This window comes from Thalia democratica, chromosome 9 (assembly GCF_965202585.1).
Source record: "Thalia democratica chromosome 9, ktThaDemo2.hap1.1, whole genome shotgun sequence".
Lineage (NCBI taxonomy): Eukaryota > Metazoa > Chordata > Thaliacea > Salpida > Salpidae > Thalia > Thalia democratica.
The window spans coordinates 12,615,946-12,632,858 of NC_139173.1; the positions used below are offsets into that span (position 1 = coordinate 12,615,946).

General features: G+C 25.3%; 1 protein-coding gene and 3 non-coding genes across 4 annotated transcripts; 2 read left to right on the plus strand and 2 right to left on the minus strand.

Moving 5' to 3' along the window:
- The first annotated feature begins 682 nt into the window (after window positions 1-682).
- On the plus strand, window positions 683-6,943 carry LOC145843883 (zinc finger matrin-type protein 2-like). Its single transcript, XM_082951145.1, has 5 exons — window positions 683-747; window positions 1,101-1,182; window positions 2,323-2,520; window positions 4,065-4,210; window positions 5,802-6,943. The coding sequence occupies exons 1-5, from the start codon at window positions 730-732 to the stop codon at window positions 5,940-5,942; spliced, it is 585 nt and encodes a 194-aa protein (XP_082807271.1). The 5' UTR covers window positions 683-729; the 3' UTR covers window positions 5,943-6,943.
- Window positions 6,944-13,287: 6,344 nt separating this feature from the next.
- On the minus strand, window positions 13,288-13,451 carry LOC145845269 (U1 spliceosomal RNA). The gene has a single exon (XR_014370315.1). It is a non-coding gene; the product is annotated as a U1 spliceosomal RNA (small nuclear RNA).
- A 1,931-nt stretch (window positions 13,452-15,382) lies between these two features.
- Window positions 15,383-15,489, minus strand: LOC145845296 (U6 spliceosomal RNA). The gene has a single exon (XR_014370340.1). It is a non-coding gene; the product is annotated as a U6 spliceosomal RNA (small nuclear RNA).
- Window positions 15,490-16,156: 667 nt separating this feature from the next.
- Window positions 16,157-16,263, plus strand: LOC145845297 (U6 spliceosomal RNA). Its single transcript, XR_014370341.1, has one exon. It is a non-coding gene; the product is annotated as a U6 spliceosomal RNA (small nuclear RNA).
- The last annotated feature ends 650 nt before the right edge of the window (window positions 16,264-16,913 follow it).

Genomic DNA, 16,913 nt, shown 5'->3' on the forward strand with positions numbered 1-16,913 from the left:
AGGAACATACCCTGAAAGTTTGAGGTAGCTATCTCAAAAAACATAGAAGTAGATAGATTTAGTGATATTAAGTTATTTGCTGTTTTAGTTTGGTCTCCCATAAGGAACCTATTGTAGTCTCCGACTTCGACTGACTATATCTCAAAAATTGTTTTAAGTTTTACACACTCAGGCTAAGTTTAAAATATATAAAAGTCCAAGACTAGTTCTTTTTTTTTGATATACTCAGACTGGTAATTTTTAGGACTTTATTTAAGTTTTTATTTTTTATATAGGAGAACATTTACAGGTGAACTTGCAAATGGAACTCAAATCATTGCAGCAATTTTTAAATAGAATATATTTACCAGTTTTTACAACTATAATTTAAATTTTTCCTTTTAAAATCTATATTTTAAATTTTTTTAGTACTTAATTGTTTTATTGTGCCTTATATAATTGTTGTTATGTTTTGACGTTGATTAAATATTTAAAGTGCATTTTCAGAAAACTTGAGGTCTTTAGTTTTTTGGTTAGAAAGTAGGAATAGATAATTTTGTTAAATAAATAAAAAAATATTCAGGCAATCTGATATAAAATTTATAGTAAATCAGAAACTAATTTCATGATATTTTTAGATAACTTTGAATATTGTTGTACTTAGTTTTATCTAGTTACTGTAAATTCATTAATCTCTTTTAATAGATATTATATAAAAAATAAATACATCAAAAGAAATTGTATTGAAATATGTCATTCAAATCAACAGTAAGTAGTTTTTATATTTATGCTAAACTTTTATTGTATTAGCATAAGTACATGCTAACGTTTTAAATTAGTACGGCTAAAATATTAATTTGTTAATACTTGATCTTTTTTTATGATACAGTTTTAGATTTTTTCGCTACTGATGTACTAGCTTAATTATTATTTTAAGTGTAAATAAAAAGTGTGTGTACAAATTTTATTATGCTTGTAAATTTTTGTTTAACATTTACAGAATAAAACATTTGTAAGTAGGTTTTATTAAATTTTAAAAACTTTTTTTTAAGTCTTTTTAACATTGTATGGATATTTTTATTTTTTGATATTAAAAAGCATAAATAATAAAAAACTTAAAGTATGAAGATCATCGTCGTAAATGGGATGTAGATGAGTTTACAAAAATTGCAAGTGATAGACTGAATGATGAAAAAACTGAAAGTGAGATATTTCTGTTTACAATTAAGTTTTTAGTATTTTAGCTTCTTTATGACAAATATTTATTTTGGTACTGTAGTTTTTTGGGCTAGCAATGTTTTTGTTTTACGAAATTAGTTTTAAGGTCCTAAAATACTTAACTTCTGTTCAGTGTTTGTGACACTATGTAAAAATTTAGTTAATACTTTTAGTTTACCTGGTCTAATGAATTAACTAAAAATATTTAATGTCTGCTGGCACATAGTGAGTTTTTTTTTCTTTTGATTAATTAGTGTAAAAAGGCTTCTATATAGGTTATACAGATATGTTTTTATTTAACTGTGATGAAGTTATGACACAAATTAATATTTACATTAGTATAACTTAATTTTATAACAAGCTTTTTTTAAATGCATACTTAACAAATCCAGTCAATTTCTTATAAAAGGCTGCTGACCTTGAACAGAAGTATATAATATGTTTTTCTAAATAAATATTAAACAAGTTTTTAACATAACAATTTAATTTTTAAATTTACTTTAACGTTTTTTTATTTACTTTTGATATGTTTAAATCTTTAACTAGTTTTGAAATATTTATTGCTAGTTGTAAGCAAATAGAAATAGTTATGTAGATATAAACAATAATTTTATCTATATTACAACTAATACTGTGTTTCAAGCTAATTTAAATAAAAATAAAACTATTTTCTTAGCTAAAAAAGAACACATTGCAGAGAGTTATACAAAATTTATGAATCATATTGTATTTACAATCATACAATTTTAGGAATTTAGTTTGGTTATTTGTATTTTATTATGTATATTTTTATACTGATTTAATGTTTTATTGATCTTATTAAAAATTTAAATACTTTTCCAAAGTATCTCTATTTATGCAAAATATGTTAGTTTAATAATCTTATCAAGTAAAAATATTTGAAAAGAACTCTATTTTTAAAGATTCCACATTTGATTTAGTTTTTTTTTATAAATGTCTTTTATTTTTCTAGTAATACAATAATTTATCTAAAAATTTTTATATGTATTAAAAGTTGCCTTTATTATTTTCTTATGTTGCCTAGGATGTTATTTTTACAATGGTATTGTTTTAAGTTTTTTTCTTAAAGAGCACCTTATAACCAAGTATTTAATTTTCTACAAGGGTCTGAAAGTAAACCTGTGAAAAGGGAGCTTTTAAAAGCTAGAAGCTATAAAGTAGATCTGGATTCCCAACTTGGAAAATCAACAGTTATCAACAAAACTACGACTTTAGCAGATACAGGCGGCTACTACTGCAACGTTTGTGACTGTGTTGTTAAAGATTCTATCAATTTTTTGGATCACATCAATGGAAAAAAACGTAATATACATATATTATTTTGTTAACTTCTCAAAAATTTATCTTATAAATAAGGTTATCCCTAACTTAAGGTGTTTTAAATAATAGTATAGTTTTAAAAAACTGAGTATAGTTTTGTTTTCAAAAATTTGGTGGCAAATCAGCTTTTTAAAAATTACTTCTTGTATATATTAGCATAGTTTTTAGTTTTTATTTTGGTTTGCTTAAGTCAAAAATAAAAGTACTTATTTCTTGTGTTTTTTATAAAATTTAATCTATAATTTACTTTTTAAATTTAAATTTCAAAACTTCCAACTCCCAAAATTACAACTTTTTTCATTTTAAGCTACACTCCTTCAAGTTATAACAACTTAAACTATGCCAACTTGAACATCCCTTTATGTTTGCTTAATAAAACTTTATTTTTAATTGATATGTTGTAATTTAGTATGATTTTACTAGTGTCCCACTAGATCCAAACACTGGATCCAGCCTTGTTTTTCGAAGATCTGGATCTAACCAGATTTTAATATGAAAGATATATTTGGAACTGGGTCTTGATTTTAGAAAATGATTGTATGTGGTACCATTTAAACCTGAATTTAGATTAAAGATCTCGTACAGCTTATTTTCAATTCAGGTCCAACAAGAACCAGATAAAACCATTTTTAAATGTCATGATGCAAATGGAATCTAATCAATTTTTTAAATTAAAATCAAGTTGGATTCGAATCTTGGCAAGTTATTGCTAAATCTGGCATTTGTATCTTATATAACACTAAGTTTTTGTTGTTTATAACGGTAAATTAAAAACTCAGTCAGCTTAATAATAAGTCAGCTTAAAGTTAAATAAAACTTTTTTTATAATTGGCTTTTTATATTTTTTGTTTAATTCAAAATTAATTTCAATATTTCTTACGTGGTTATAAAGTTTTTGCAGTTTTTTTTATCAAGCAAATTTAAATATTGAATTTAAAACTACTTGTACACATTATATAAAAAAAATAACTCAAAATAAAAAAGGTTCCCACATAGTTATTAAGTTTATTTATTTATTTACTTGTTCAATAAGAAATCTTAAAAAAAAAATTCTTTAAATTTTGACTTTTATGTCTCAAAAAAATTTAAAAGTAGTAAGGAGCAATCGGTTGAAAATTAAAAATCTGCAAAATGAAAATAACTTGTTATGAAAAAAGTTCTTTACCATACTAGGAGGAACTTAGACTATTACCAAATTTAAATTAATTATGTGTTTCGCAATTTCAAATACTGTTAGTAGAACTTAAGATTTTAAAATAATTATAGGCAAAATCGCTTTAATGAAGTGTTTTTACTGTGGGCACAACTTTTAAGTTTATTTTATTTTTAAACTAACAGTGCAACCCTGTTTTAGTAAATGGGTTTTACTATTTTTAATAAAAATATAATTAAAGATTAAATTAAAAAGCTATTATTTTAGCTAAATTTTTAAATGATAAAAAAAAATTAATACTGAAAATAAATAAAGGTAGTAAATTATCTGACACAGAATAAATTGTTTTATTACAAATTAAAAATGCCTGCAGATCAAAGGAATCTTGGTATGTCTATGAAAGTTGAGCGCTCCTCCCTAGACCAAGTTAAAAAACGTTTTGAAACGAACAAGATAAAAAAAGAAGAGAAAAAACGCCAGTACGATTTTGACGAGAGAATGAAAGAAATGAAAGAGGAGGTAAATGTTTTTTTTTTCAATAGTTTATAAAAATTGTTCAAAATTATAAAGCTTTAAAAAGTCATTAGGCAAGTTTTTTCAAATGATCAATTTTAGTCAGTAAATTTGAGTGTTTTTGTTAACTACTCTACGAATTTTAAAGTTAGTACTTTTTGTTTGCAAGGGATAAGTAGTTCCTTAAATGTTATTGAACAAATTAACTGTACCTAAAATTCATTAGATATATTTAAGTTTTCAAATTTATAAAGTTATCCTTAATTTTGATAAATTATCAGGGCTGCCAAATAGCCTAGAACTTGACAATTTAGGCTAAAAAACCTAGAATTTGAGAATTTTGTAAAAAAACCTGGGTTTGAGAATTTTGTAAGTAACCTGAAATTTTAACAAAAATCCTTTTAAAAACCTGAAAAACCTGGAATTTTTAACAATTTAAACATGTTAAGGAGTAAAATTTAGATTTGAGACTAAAAATCTATCATATAGATTAAAAAATTTTCGTCATCAAAAAAAACTTTTATCAAAAAACACATTTAAAGTAGCTTTACAGTATCTCCAGGTTTTTATACTATTTAACACAGTTTCTAGTTTCTTACCGTAAACTTAACTTTAAACTAAAAATAGACCCGAAATGTGTTCTTTTAAAAACCTGGAGAAAATTTTGAAGACCTGGAGAAAATTTGCCAAAAAAATTTGGCAACCCTGAATTATGTTAGTATAATATTCAATAATAGCTGTTAAGTTTTTTTTAAAGCTTATACTAACATAGTTTATTGACTAAAATATACTTTTTGATTAAGTGAATATTCAACACATTTAGACAAATATTTTTTTCGAAATTTTTCTACTGTTCCAATTTATTGGTTAAAGTTGACCTACTCTATCTATATAGAGTTTTTGCCACTACTTGGCTGATAATTTGGAGGGTATTTTAGATAAGACTCTGGGATAATATCTGCACATAAATCTACCAAGAAGGAGAGAAAAAAAAAATTTAATGCGTAAATACTTGTTTAAGAATAACTACCTATTCACAATAACAATTTGATCTAAAGTATCAATTTAAAGTGTATGTTTAAAAATGGTTACTTATACTATTGATAAACTGTTCATTATTGTTAAGGGTATGAAAGTTTGCAGGTAAATTTTTAAAGTTCACAAAAAGTATTCAAGTCTACTCTGCTTTTAAAAATAAATAGTTGTAACACTAAAAAGCTGTAATATCATGTACAGCTTGATCAACTACTTCTTAATTCCAATGTTACTGTGTACAATTTTTGTTTTAGTTTGTAGTACAATTTTTGAATCAAATCATTTACTAAATTATATGTATATGTAGTGAATGATGTTGTTAAAATATTCTTTTCAAAACTATGATATCAAAATTTATATAGTATATTTAAGATGTTTTTTAAAAATTACATATATGTCTATAGAACTTACTATGCATGCTTTTTTGAACAAAAAAACTAAAAAGCTATTAGATATCAGCTTAGTAATAAACTTGATTTATTGACCTTTTAATTTATCAGTTGTTTACTTCTACTAGTAATTAAAAAAATTAATTTGACTGCGATAAAGTGTAATTTTTCAGGAAGAAAGATTTAAAGCATATCGCAAGGAGAAGCGAAAGGCGAAGAAGCGCAAAACTGAAGAGACGTTCGACGAAATGGACAGCGACATGGCCGCCATGATGGGCTTCAGCGGGTTCGGCTCTTCTAAAAAGTCCAAGTAAAGACACAGAAGTTTCAGTTATATCGTTAACAACATCTAGACAAAAAGTTTAAGCTGTCTTAATATAGCTCGACCTACTCCAGCTTATTTAAAGACTTTTTGGCAAAGCTCAGATTAGTTTTATCCTTTTTGTAAAATTCAGTTAGATTTTTTTAGTATGTCTTGATTTAAGCTATAATATTTTACGATTATTTTAGGCCTTTTTTTGTTTTATAGTTTTGAAGTTTATTGATAATAAATATTTCTCCTTCTATCTACCACTACTAAAAATTAATTAAATAAAATTTTACATGTTTAACCCATAAACTCAGGCTAGTTTACGATCACCCAGACTAGTTCTTGGTGACTAAAACTAGTTTTTTGGTTTAAAAAGTGGCAACCAATAATTATTCTTCAGAGGCTTTATTTTTAAGAAAAATCCTGTTTTAACAGCTTTATATGATTTGTAAATTTTGTTGCTAAAAGTTTAGAAACATAAAAAATTTGATTTTTATTATACTTGATACATAGCTCTTTTTTAGTAGTAATTTGTGTTTTATTAAAGAATAAACATTGATGTTAATGAATTGTTTATTTATAATGTTTGTAACTTTTTTATTAGAACTTTTATAAAAAGTTCTATTTTGCAACAAGTACTGAATTTTAACTCAGTATAACACATATATATATAATTTTTTTTTTAGACTGAAGTGTTTCTTAACCCATAATCAATGAACAGTTTAACGAAGAGTTAAGGAAGTTTTTTTGTGATTCATAATTTTTGCTACTGCGTTATAAATTACTTAGTTCAATATTTTGCTCCTAACTTTTAACAAAAGCAGTAATTCAGGATTTAACTCATTCAGGCTAGTTTGGGCGCTTTAAAGATTCTAAAGTACTTTTTTTCTGAATACTAGTTTTTAGTTTCAATGGTATGAAATAAAACTTATTTATAGTTTTAATCAAGTAGAATTGTTGGTATTATCTTTAGATTTGTTATAGTATTAAAACTTCACTATCAATAATTTTTCAATTTTACGTTTAATGTACTACAATTAGTATAGTTTCTCACTCATGCCAAATTTATAAGAATTTGTTTGTATTTTTTTGTGCTTGATTAATTTGTATTTGTTTTGAAAACTCATATTTAAAAAAAAAATCAAAAAGAACTTTTTTTGTTAGATTTGTTATGTAACAACTTATTAATTGTTTACTTAACATTTATAGTAATTATACTTAATAAGTGATGTAGTTTTAATAACTTTTGATTGGTTTTTACTGACTATATCTTGTTTATATTGTAATTTTTTATATAATCAACAATTTCTAAAGATAATAGTCAGATAATAAAATACGACCAAAAGGTTCATCCCCTAGCTCAATTAAAGAAATCTTAAGTATCAAACCTTATAACACAGAATTAGGCTAGAATATTTTAAAGAGTTTGAAGTGTCAAACAGCACGTCTGTAAACCTTGCCGGTTTACCGAAAAATCTTCTATCTTGCAGTTAGATAAAAATACTTATTTTATTTGTACCGGCTGTGAAGTTCGATGTTACCTAGGTCAATAACGAAAAAAATAAATCAGTACTTTAAGCCATTTAGTAGAGCTATACACCGACTAGGGGATAGCAACGACTTACATACCATAGGGAGTGTTAAGTGTTGTTTATTAAACGACAAAATAAGTTAAACTCCACGATACAGTTTAATGTTTTGTCCAGGAAAATTGAGGTGGAATTAAAATTATTAATTTAGAACCCATCGAACACGATTTTTGGGTGACTGAAGAGAACAGCAACCGTGATATCTTAGGCCTAGACCAGGGTTTCCAAAAAAAAATTTTCATAAGGCTCTCTTTAAAGAAATAAAAAAAAGCTATGGCCCTCTCCGAAAAGACTTCTTAAAAAACTACCCTTAAATAAACCTAAAACCTTTTTTTTTTTCTCTTCACCATCAACTCCAGAATATCTAGTGTTAGTATCAAACTGTGGCCCCTTTACTACTCATGCCCCCCTTTGCTGCTTATGGCCCCAAAGGGCTATAAGACTAACTTTGGGAAAACGTGGCAAAAAAGAAAGTCACAATCGCCTCACATAAATGTAAATTACACTATGAAGAGTCCAATCTAACACTCTAACTTTCCGCAGATGCCAACTTACGCTTTGCGGTGATCGGAGGAATTAACAAAGTGTAGGTTAGGGAACAGCCAATATGATATTTCCGAGAAAAGAATGCTTATTACTGCTTGCAAAATACCCACAGCTTAAATAAACTGCAGATTATATTTTTATAATATTTTGTTTGTAACAACCCTTTATTGAACAACTCACCAAATTCTTTAACTGGCACGACTGATAAAGAAGCGCAAGGTTAACATTTGGTCAGCAGAACAAACGGATCTCTCGGCTGCTGGGACGTCAGTAAAACTTTTTTTAAATTTTAAATGCACCCATATATGCTCAAATTTGAATACTGGCTTGTCACTGAATAATTCTCTTTTTTTTATAGTCTCTCAGACGAACAGCAATAAAAATTTTATCAAAAACACGTAGTATATCGTCACTTTTATAAAATGATTTCTATAAAATCGTATAAAGGGAATTGTTTTCACTACTTTTTATAGATAAAGTATTTTTAAAGGTATCGAAGCTAAGCTTAAAGACAAAAAAGTTATTTAATGCATACCTTTAAAAAAGATTGCTATTGATCTTAAGTCTGTGCACAGTTTTATAGTTTCTATGCACACTTTGTTGTTTTGCATTTACCTAATTTTGATTTAAAGAAAAGTTTTACTTAAATCAAAAAAAGTTATTTATTTCTCAAATAAAAGTATAAAAAACAATTATCTTTTATTTTCGGAAAAGTTGATAAAATTTAATAACAATAAGCTTATTTTATTGTAGTGTTTTTTATCGTTTAGTGCGTGCTTTGTAATACTAATTAACTGTACTTTTATTTTATTAAACCCTGCAGAGACTAAAAAAGTAGCAAGTAAAAAAGAAGTTAAGATATCAATAGACATATATACTTTTGAATTATAGACATTTCAAAAATTTCAAGCAAATAAGTTACATTATGTGTAATTTTATCTGCCAAACTTATCTTTTTCATTTGAAGAACAGTTTTTAATTAAACTTATTTCGAGTTTATAAACTTAGTTACAACTTTTATACAATTTTTTTAATTTATACTATAAAGTCTAATTTATTAGAAACGTTTCTGGAACTAAACCTCAATTAGTGCTGATGTCTAGCTAGAGTATATAAAAAAATAATTATATTTTTAATACATAATGTGGTTAGGTTTATTGGTCTTTGATCAAATATAATATGATAGTCATAAATACTCTTTGAAAATAAAACTAAATAAAAAAATTATTCTGAAAAAATGATTTTTAAACAGTTTAAATTTTGTAACTATAACTGAAACTAACACTTTGGGTTGAGCAAAACTTACATCATAAGTTTAATTTGCCACTCTTTTAAGCAAAAAAGCCAGCCTGGATTAACAAAAACATTCCTGATATTTTTGTATACAAAAGACAATTCTAGCCAAAAACTTATAAAATGACTTAGTTGGCCTGAGATTTGAAGTCTTCAAATAAAGACAGTCTGAGTGTTTGTCAATATTTATAAACTATCCCTAAGTCTAGTTTATATTAAATAGGTAGCTCCAAAAAACAGCAAATGTTTGTATTGATATGCAAAGCATAAAAGTTAACTTAGTTCGACAAAATCAATGTTTGAAAAATGAAAATGCATACCTAACAAAAACTATATTAGTTTATGTCATATATATTGTTTTAATTGTGTCTGTACAAATTTAGATATTACATATAGAAAAAACAAACTTAGAAAATTATGCATAAACTAAACTTACAATTATGTCAAAAGTTAAATTGTTAAAAAGTTTATTACTTAACAATTGTTTCACGCTAGTGCGATGATCACAAGTAAAAGTAAACAAACTAATAAGTTGCAACGGACAAACATTTTATATAGTTTTAGATAATGTTTTTTGATTGATTAGTTTTAGATGGCTCCTTAATTGTGAAGCTCTTTAAAAATTTATTGTTAAAACAACTTCAATATAAATTAAACTTAAACTAACTAAAGTATTTTATAAAAATTGGTTTAAAATATGAGCATTATTTTTAAGTTGGTGTGCATATAAATTAGTTCAAGTGCAAAGAAAACTTTTAAAAAATTAAAATGTGTCAAAAAAAACTTAAATAAACCTTTTTTTCTTATTACTATGTTATTCTAAATGTTTTTACACTAAAACAAAACATTTACAAATAAAAAATATATAAAAGAAACTTAGGTATAAAAAATATTGGAAAGAATATCTAAGCTATAAAGAAATGACATTTTAGTTAATTACTGTATATTGCTTTTGTACAAAATGGAAAACATTTGCATTTAGTTTATTTGATAAATAGGTATAATATAACTAACTTATTAAATTCAAGCACTCTTTTTTCAGATATTTACTTGCTGTTGTAAAATAGATGTTATTATGAAACTCAGAAAAATATCCTGTTAGAATGCTAATCTGTTTTTTTCACAATTTTAAATTAAAGTAGAAACTTCTTCTAATTATTTTTAAATGTTATACAGAGACTTTAAACCAAACTAAACAAATTAAATCGAATTACCGAAAAAAATTTTACTTGAAATATATTTTTGCTCAGCGGGCCACTTTTACATGCTCGCGGGCCACAAAATTTTCTTTCGCGGGTCGCATTCCATTCAAAAAAATAACGTGCTCGCGGGCCGCAGATTTACCCTTCGCGGGCCGCAATTGGCCCGCGGGCCGCAGTTTGCCGACCCCTGGTCTAGATTATAGCATTTTTTATCTAGTTATTTTTAAGATTATTCTTTAAATAACTTTTTTGAATAAAGTTCAGAATGCTTACAATTTTTTTTTTCTGCTTACAAACTTTTTTTTATTTATTTTATTATTATTATAATATTTTTGCATGCAAATGTAAAAAGAATAGTTATAGATGTTTATATTTTAGCAGAAAATAAAGTATTTAAAAAGCAAGCTGAGATAACTGTTTCAAGCAAATTTATGTTAAAAAATCTTTTTTTGAGCAAAGCAAAGAAAAATTCTACTTTTTTATGTTTGCAAATGTTGTTTTCTTTCTATTATTACAGTTAAGACTTAGACAAGTGTTCAAAAAGCAGAAAAGAGTTTTTTTTTTTTTTGATTGATTTAATGGAAAGATATTTATTGTTGTTAATATCATTGTTGTTAAAATTATTATTGTTTTTTTTACGTAATACTTATCTTCATATTTTCATTTATAAAAGTTAAGTTCAGTTATTGTAAAAATCACTTCTTTAAAATTCTTAAAAATTTTTACAATACTGTATTTAACTATTCAAGTGTGAAATATTTTTATTTTTCAACTTAAATTATTAAATAATATAAAAACTACCTTTTTAGCACAAAATACTTAATTTTTTTTTCGTAAAAATCCTCAGCGTATTACATTTTACTTTCTTTTTAGAGGTTGTAACCTATAAATCAAATATCCACACGTTTGCTATTAGTATTGTTTATCTCCTTTTAAAAGTTAATTTAAAGTTGTTCTTATGTTACTAAACAAGATTCATAGTACATTATTAAACACAAAATTCAGTCAGTGTTCGTTCAGTTTTATTTTTTTCATTTTATTTTCTTTCATTTTTTTATTTTGTTTAGCTGATTGTTTTATTAGTAATTGTCCTTGACATGACTTTAAACTGTATCCTGGTGTATGACTCGATAACCGAAAGGTTTTTTCGTACACCAGGTCCTTGGACCAAATATTTGAGCGCTTTTTTTCTTCGTTCAATAAACATATAATCAACTAAATAAAAGAATTAAAATTTACAGTTAAGTTTCAAATGGTTGGCATGGATATTTTCTAAACAAGGATAGCCAAAAAGTTAATTTTGCTTAAAATATCGGCTACAACTTATTAAAAAGTGAATGAAAGGGAAGGGGTCAAATATGCACGAAGAGACTTTTGCAAGAAGGGACATTTTTGTACGAGAGTAAAGAAATAACTATAAACATTATGAATTTATATTATATTATAACTATATAACATTATAAATATAAATTATAAGAAACAAAAAACAACTAAAAAGTTATAATAATTAATTTACCGACTGAGTGTAAGGGTTAGGGATAACAGTGATAGTAAAAATAATGATAAAAAATAACTAATAAAATTTTTTACTAAAAAATAATAAGAAAAATAAATAAATAATAATAATTTAACTAAAAGTAAATAAATAAATTATAAACCACCGACCGAGGGTAAGGGTTAAGGATAGTAGTGATAGTAAAAGTAAAAAATATAAAACAAATAATAATTAATAAAAATTACTTAAAAAAAAAGTATTATAATAATAAAATTAATTTTCAAAAATGAAGGAAAAAAAGTTACCGACCGAGGGTAAGGGTTAGGGGTAACAGTTTTAGTAAAAATTAAAAAAAAAAGTAAAAAGTTTGAATTATATAAAAATAAAAATAAGTAAAAAGTTAAAATTAATAAGAAATAAAAATTAAATAAAAAAATTAATTTGTGCAAAAGTGTCTTCGTGCAAAAGTGACCTTTCGTGCAAAAGTGTTCATTCGTGATCCTACCCTTAATGAAAGCAATGATTAAATTTAGAAAACGAGGAAATAGCAGATAAAACAAAACGGTTACTATTCCAACAAACACACGAATTAATTATCCTGAAGTTATTGAAAGTTTTAATGTTTTAAATATACAGTAATTGTTATTGCATACCTTTTTTTTAATAATTACCAAACGCAACAAAAAGACATTTTTTAGAAGCATAGATAGTAGGTACGGTAAAAGATCCTTTTTTTCTGCAGTTTAAATATTAACTAAGGCCACAGGATTTCCAAGGTTTAATTTACAAAAAACAACATTGGTCCTTATTTTATATTATCATTATTGAATCTAAACGCTTATTTAGAAAGAAAACCACAATTTAATAATGTACTCAAAAAACAAGTTATTTTTTACTGAAAAACAGAAACTTTCAAGCATTTAAAGTGACAAAAACTGACACTTTTTCAGATTTTCGAAAAAAAAAAGATTTAGCCTGACATGTATGAACCCTGAAAAGGACTCATCAATAGAAAATTGTAAACATTTCATTGCATAAATGTTTATTTTGACTATATGCAACCCAATTTATCTTTAAAAGCATAACTTTTTGCCGAAAATAATGATTAAAAAAAAGTTTTTTAATTAAATAAAGCTTTATTAAGTAGATAAGTTTAATTTATTTGTTTAAGTTATGTTTTTTAAAACTGATACCTATAGTGGTATACATTGTGACTATATTTATGTGGGAGGCGCGCGAACGCAGCCTACCCACTGTCAGAAATTGTACGACCGAATTGCTCAATTTTGAACAATCGCAAGAGTCAGTTATGTTAACAGGTAATGACAAAACCTCGTCCTAGACGAACTGACTGCCTAATCACAATTAAACCGTCGCCAAGTAAATTTATCAATATTACTGTAACCTGAAAATATTTAGCTCATCATGTTTTATCAATTACGCATATATTTATATGATGTCGTAATAAGATATAGTAGTTTTTTTTAATTAAACAAACACTATATTTTTTCAAATGATTAAGTGAATTAAGCATATATATTATTTTATTAATCTGTAAAATTTAGGTCTTGTACTTCTTTAGTTCTTATTAAATACTTTTTCAAAAATCTTTTAAAATATTTAGTATCTACAGACATTTATTAACTGGTTCTCATTGTGCTGCATAGGTTTATTTGGTTTGTTTATATAATTATAAAACAACTAATTAAACTTAAAAAAAGTTTTATATAAAAAGAATAGTTAAGTACAGTAACCTGCTGCTTAGGTACGCATTTCTTAGCCAAAAATCGCTGTGTTCTAAATGCAATTTTTTTTACTTTGAAACTAGATAAACAAATCTAAAAGTGGTAGTAAAAAAGTATTATATTAAAAAATAAATTATAGTGTATTAAACTTAACTAAAACAAAAATTCAACGAACCAGAAAAAAAGCTATAGAAATACAAACTGTATATCAAACCCAGTTTTTAAATAAGTATACTTCAGTTTGTTTATTTAACGAAAATAAAGAACAGTGCAACTTAAATTTGCATACCCGATGATTAAAACAAAGGAATAAAAACGAATTGAAAAGTCATTACAAAATGTAGATAAACGGAAACAATGAACAGTGAATTTAACATTTAAACACCCTATAATTTAAACATAAATTAAAAAAGCGTATAGAAACCTATATTATAACTATGGTGATTATTAACTGTATTATATCTATTTGAATAAGACCTATTTACAACAACTGAGGATCTCCTATATGCAAGTATAGGAGTGAAACATTGTTTTGATTGTAATAAACTGTTGAAATAAATATTGGATATAAATCTCCTTAAAGACATTTAAGTCGAGAACTTTAAATTGTTTGATTTAAAACAAGTTACATTATTAGTATTATATCTACATAAAAATATAATAGTTATATTATAATTAGCATGGTGTTTTGGTGCAATAGTCATATGTAAATTTTAGTGACTTTTAACATGTTTTATAAGGCTTAATTTAGTTAAATAAAGACCAAAACTGTCTTTTTGCGCTGTGTTTAAAAAAGCGGCAGGTCATTGTATTTGCCTACTTGATTAAGCAAATTAAACTGAAAAAAATTAACTTAGTAATTTTTTCTTTTCTTTTTATTTTAGCTATTAGTCTAGCTTCACTACACATATACAGAGTTATGAAGGTATTTAGTGTTCGAACCAAGTTCAGATGAAAACATTTTTATTAAACTTAATTACGGAAACTACAGTAAAAACTTAAGCAAAAGTAAATATTTAAATGTTTAGTTTTGCTTTTTAGTATCATTTCTACGACAATAAATGTTAATTAAACACATAAGATGAAATTTAATTTCTAAGAACACGTATAGAAACAAAGATTTTAAAATCAAATAAAGGTCATTTTGACGAAAAATTCCATTAAAATAATCTGTTTTAAGCAAACATTTATCATTTATAGTAATGTTTCTAAAGTTTAAACAACCTTTTTAATCATATAAAAAGAACAATTGATAATTTATTTTTCTAATAAGGTTTAATACAACGACTTAACATGTTACAATTTCAATCAAATTTCAACAAACCATTATAAACAATAAGTAGAATCTTTTATCAGTTTTGCATAAATTTTTGACCTGATTTTTTTTTTGTTGAATTTAATCAATACTTTTTATGTTTTAGAGTCATTAAAATTACTATACCAAATTAAAATAATAAGAAGTTAGAAAATTTTGTCTTAAAAACTGAAAAAGTGCTGTAAAGTACATCAAACTTGCAAACAGTATTCAAATTCAAGACAGCATTTTATTATTACAAAGAAAGATTTCGTTATAAAAAAAGTAGGAACGCTTCACGATTTTGCGTGTCATCCTTGCGCAGGGGCCATGCTAATCTTCTCTGTATCGTTCCAATTTTAGTATATGTACTGCCGAAGCAAGTACGTGAAGTGAATGAACTAAGCTGGTATATATACGCGTCGGTTCAACTTGTTACAAACGTTTGTAAGTAAAATTTATGACGTCACGTAATAAGAGAGAGTTTTTACAGTCAAAGATTTTTCTATCGTTTATAAAGAAAAAAACTGCTTAAGCAGGCAAGTGTATAAACTTAATAACTTTTCTTACGTTTTGAAACGATCTTAATATTTTTAAATAAAATAATAAGTGTTCAATTTTTATCATGTTATGATAGAAATGAAATTATTTAGGCTAGTTAAGCTGACCCTTGTTTAAGCTACAAAAATTAATACAACTTATTTGTATATTTATCAAAGTATATTGTTAAAAGCTTTATAAAGATTTCAAAAACTGTTTCCTTCCTTTACTAAGTTACTTGCTTAATAACATACCTTTGTTTGAAAAAAGTTGGGCGAAATCATTCACTGAAGAAGCATTTTATTTAAAAATATTAAGATCGTGTCAAAACGTAAGAAAAGTTATTAAGTTTATACACTTGCCTGCTTAAGCAGTTTTTTTCTTTATAAACGATAGAAAAATCTTTGACTGTAAAAACTCTCTCTTATTACGTGACGTCATAAATTTTACTTACAAACGTTTGTAACAAGTTGAACCGACGCGTATATATACCAGCTTAGTTCATTCACTTCACGTACTTGCTTCGGCAGTACATATACTAAAATTGGAACGATACAGAGAAGATTAGCATGGCCCCTGCGCAAGGATGACACGCAAAATCGTGAAGCGTTCCTACTTTTTTTATAACGAAATCTTTCTTTGTAATAATAAAATGCTGTCTTGAATTTGAATACTGTTTGCAAGTTTGATGTACTTTACAGCACTTTTTCAGTTTTTAAGACAAAATTTTCTAACTTCTTATTATTTTAATTTGGTATAGTAATTTTAATGACTCTAAAACATAAAAAGTATTGAATAAATTCAACAAAAAAAAAAATCAGGTCAAAAATTTATGCAAAACTGATAAAAGATTCTACTTATTGTTTATAATGGTTTGTTGAAATTTGATTGAAATTGTAACATGTTAAGTCGTTGTATTAAACCTTATTAGAAAAATAAATTATCAATTGTTCTTTTTATATGATTAAAAAGGTTGTTTAAACTTTAGAAACATTACTATAAATGATAAATGTTTGCTTAAAACAGATTATTTTAATGGAATTTTTCGTCAAAATGACCTTTATTTGATTTTAAAATCTTTGTTTCTATACGTGTTCTTAGAAATTAAATTTCATCTTATGTGTTTAATTAACATTTATTGTCGTAGAAATGATACTAAAAAGCAAAACTAAACATTTAAATATTTACTTTTGCTTAAGTTTTTACTGTAGTTTCCGTAATTAAGTTTAATAAAAATGTTTTCATCTGAACTTGGTTCGAACACTAAATAC

Bases quoted from the DNA above. Each gene is read 5' to 3' on its own strand.
- LOC145843883 (XM_082951145.1), top strand. The intron at 1,183-2,322 runs GTGAGATATTTC...ATTTTCTACAAG, and splicing joins GAATGATGAAAAAACTGAAA to GGTCTGAAAGTAAACCTGTG. The intron at 2,521-4,064 runs GTAATATACATA...AAATGCCTGCAG, and splicing joins TCACATCAATGGAAAAAAAC to ATCAAAGGAATCTTGGTATG.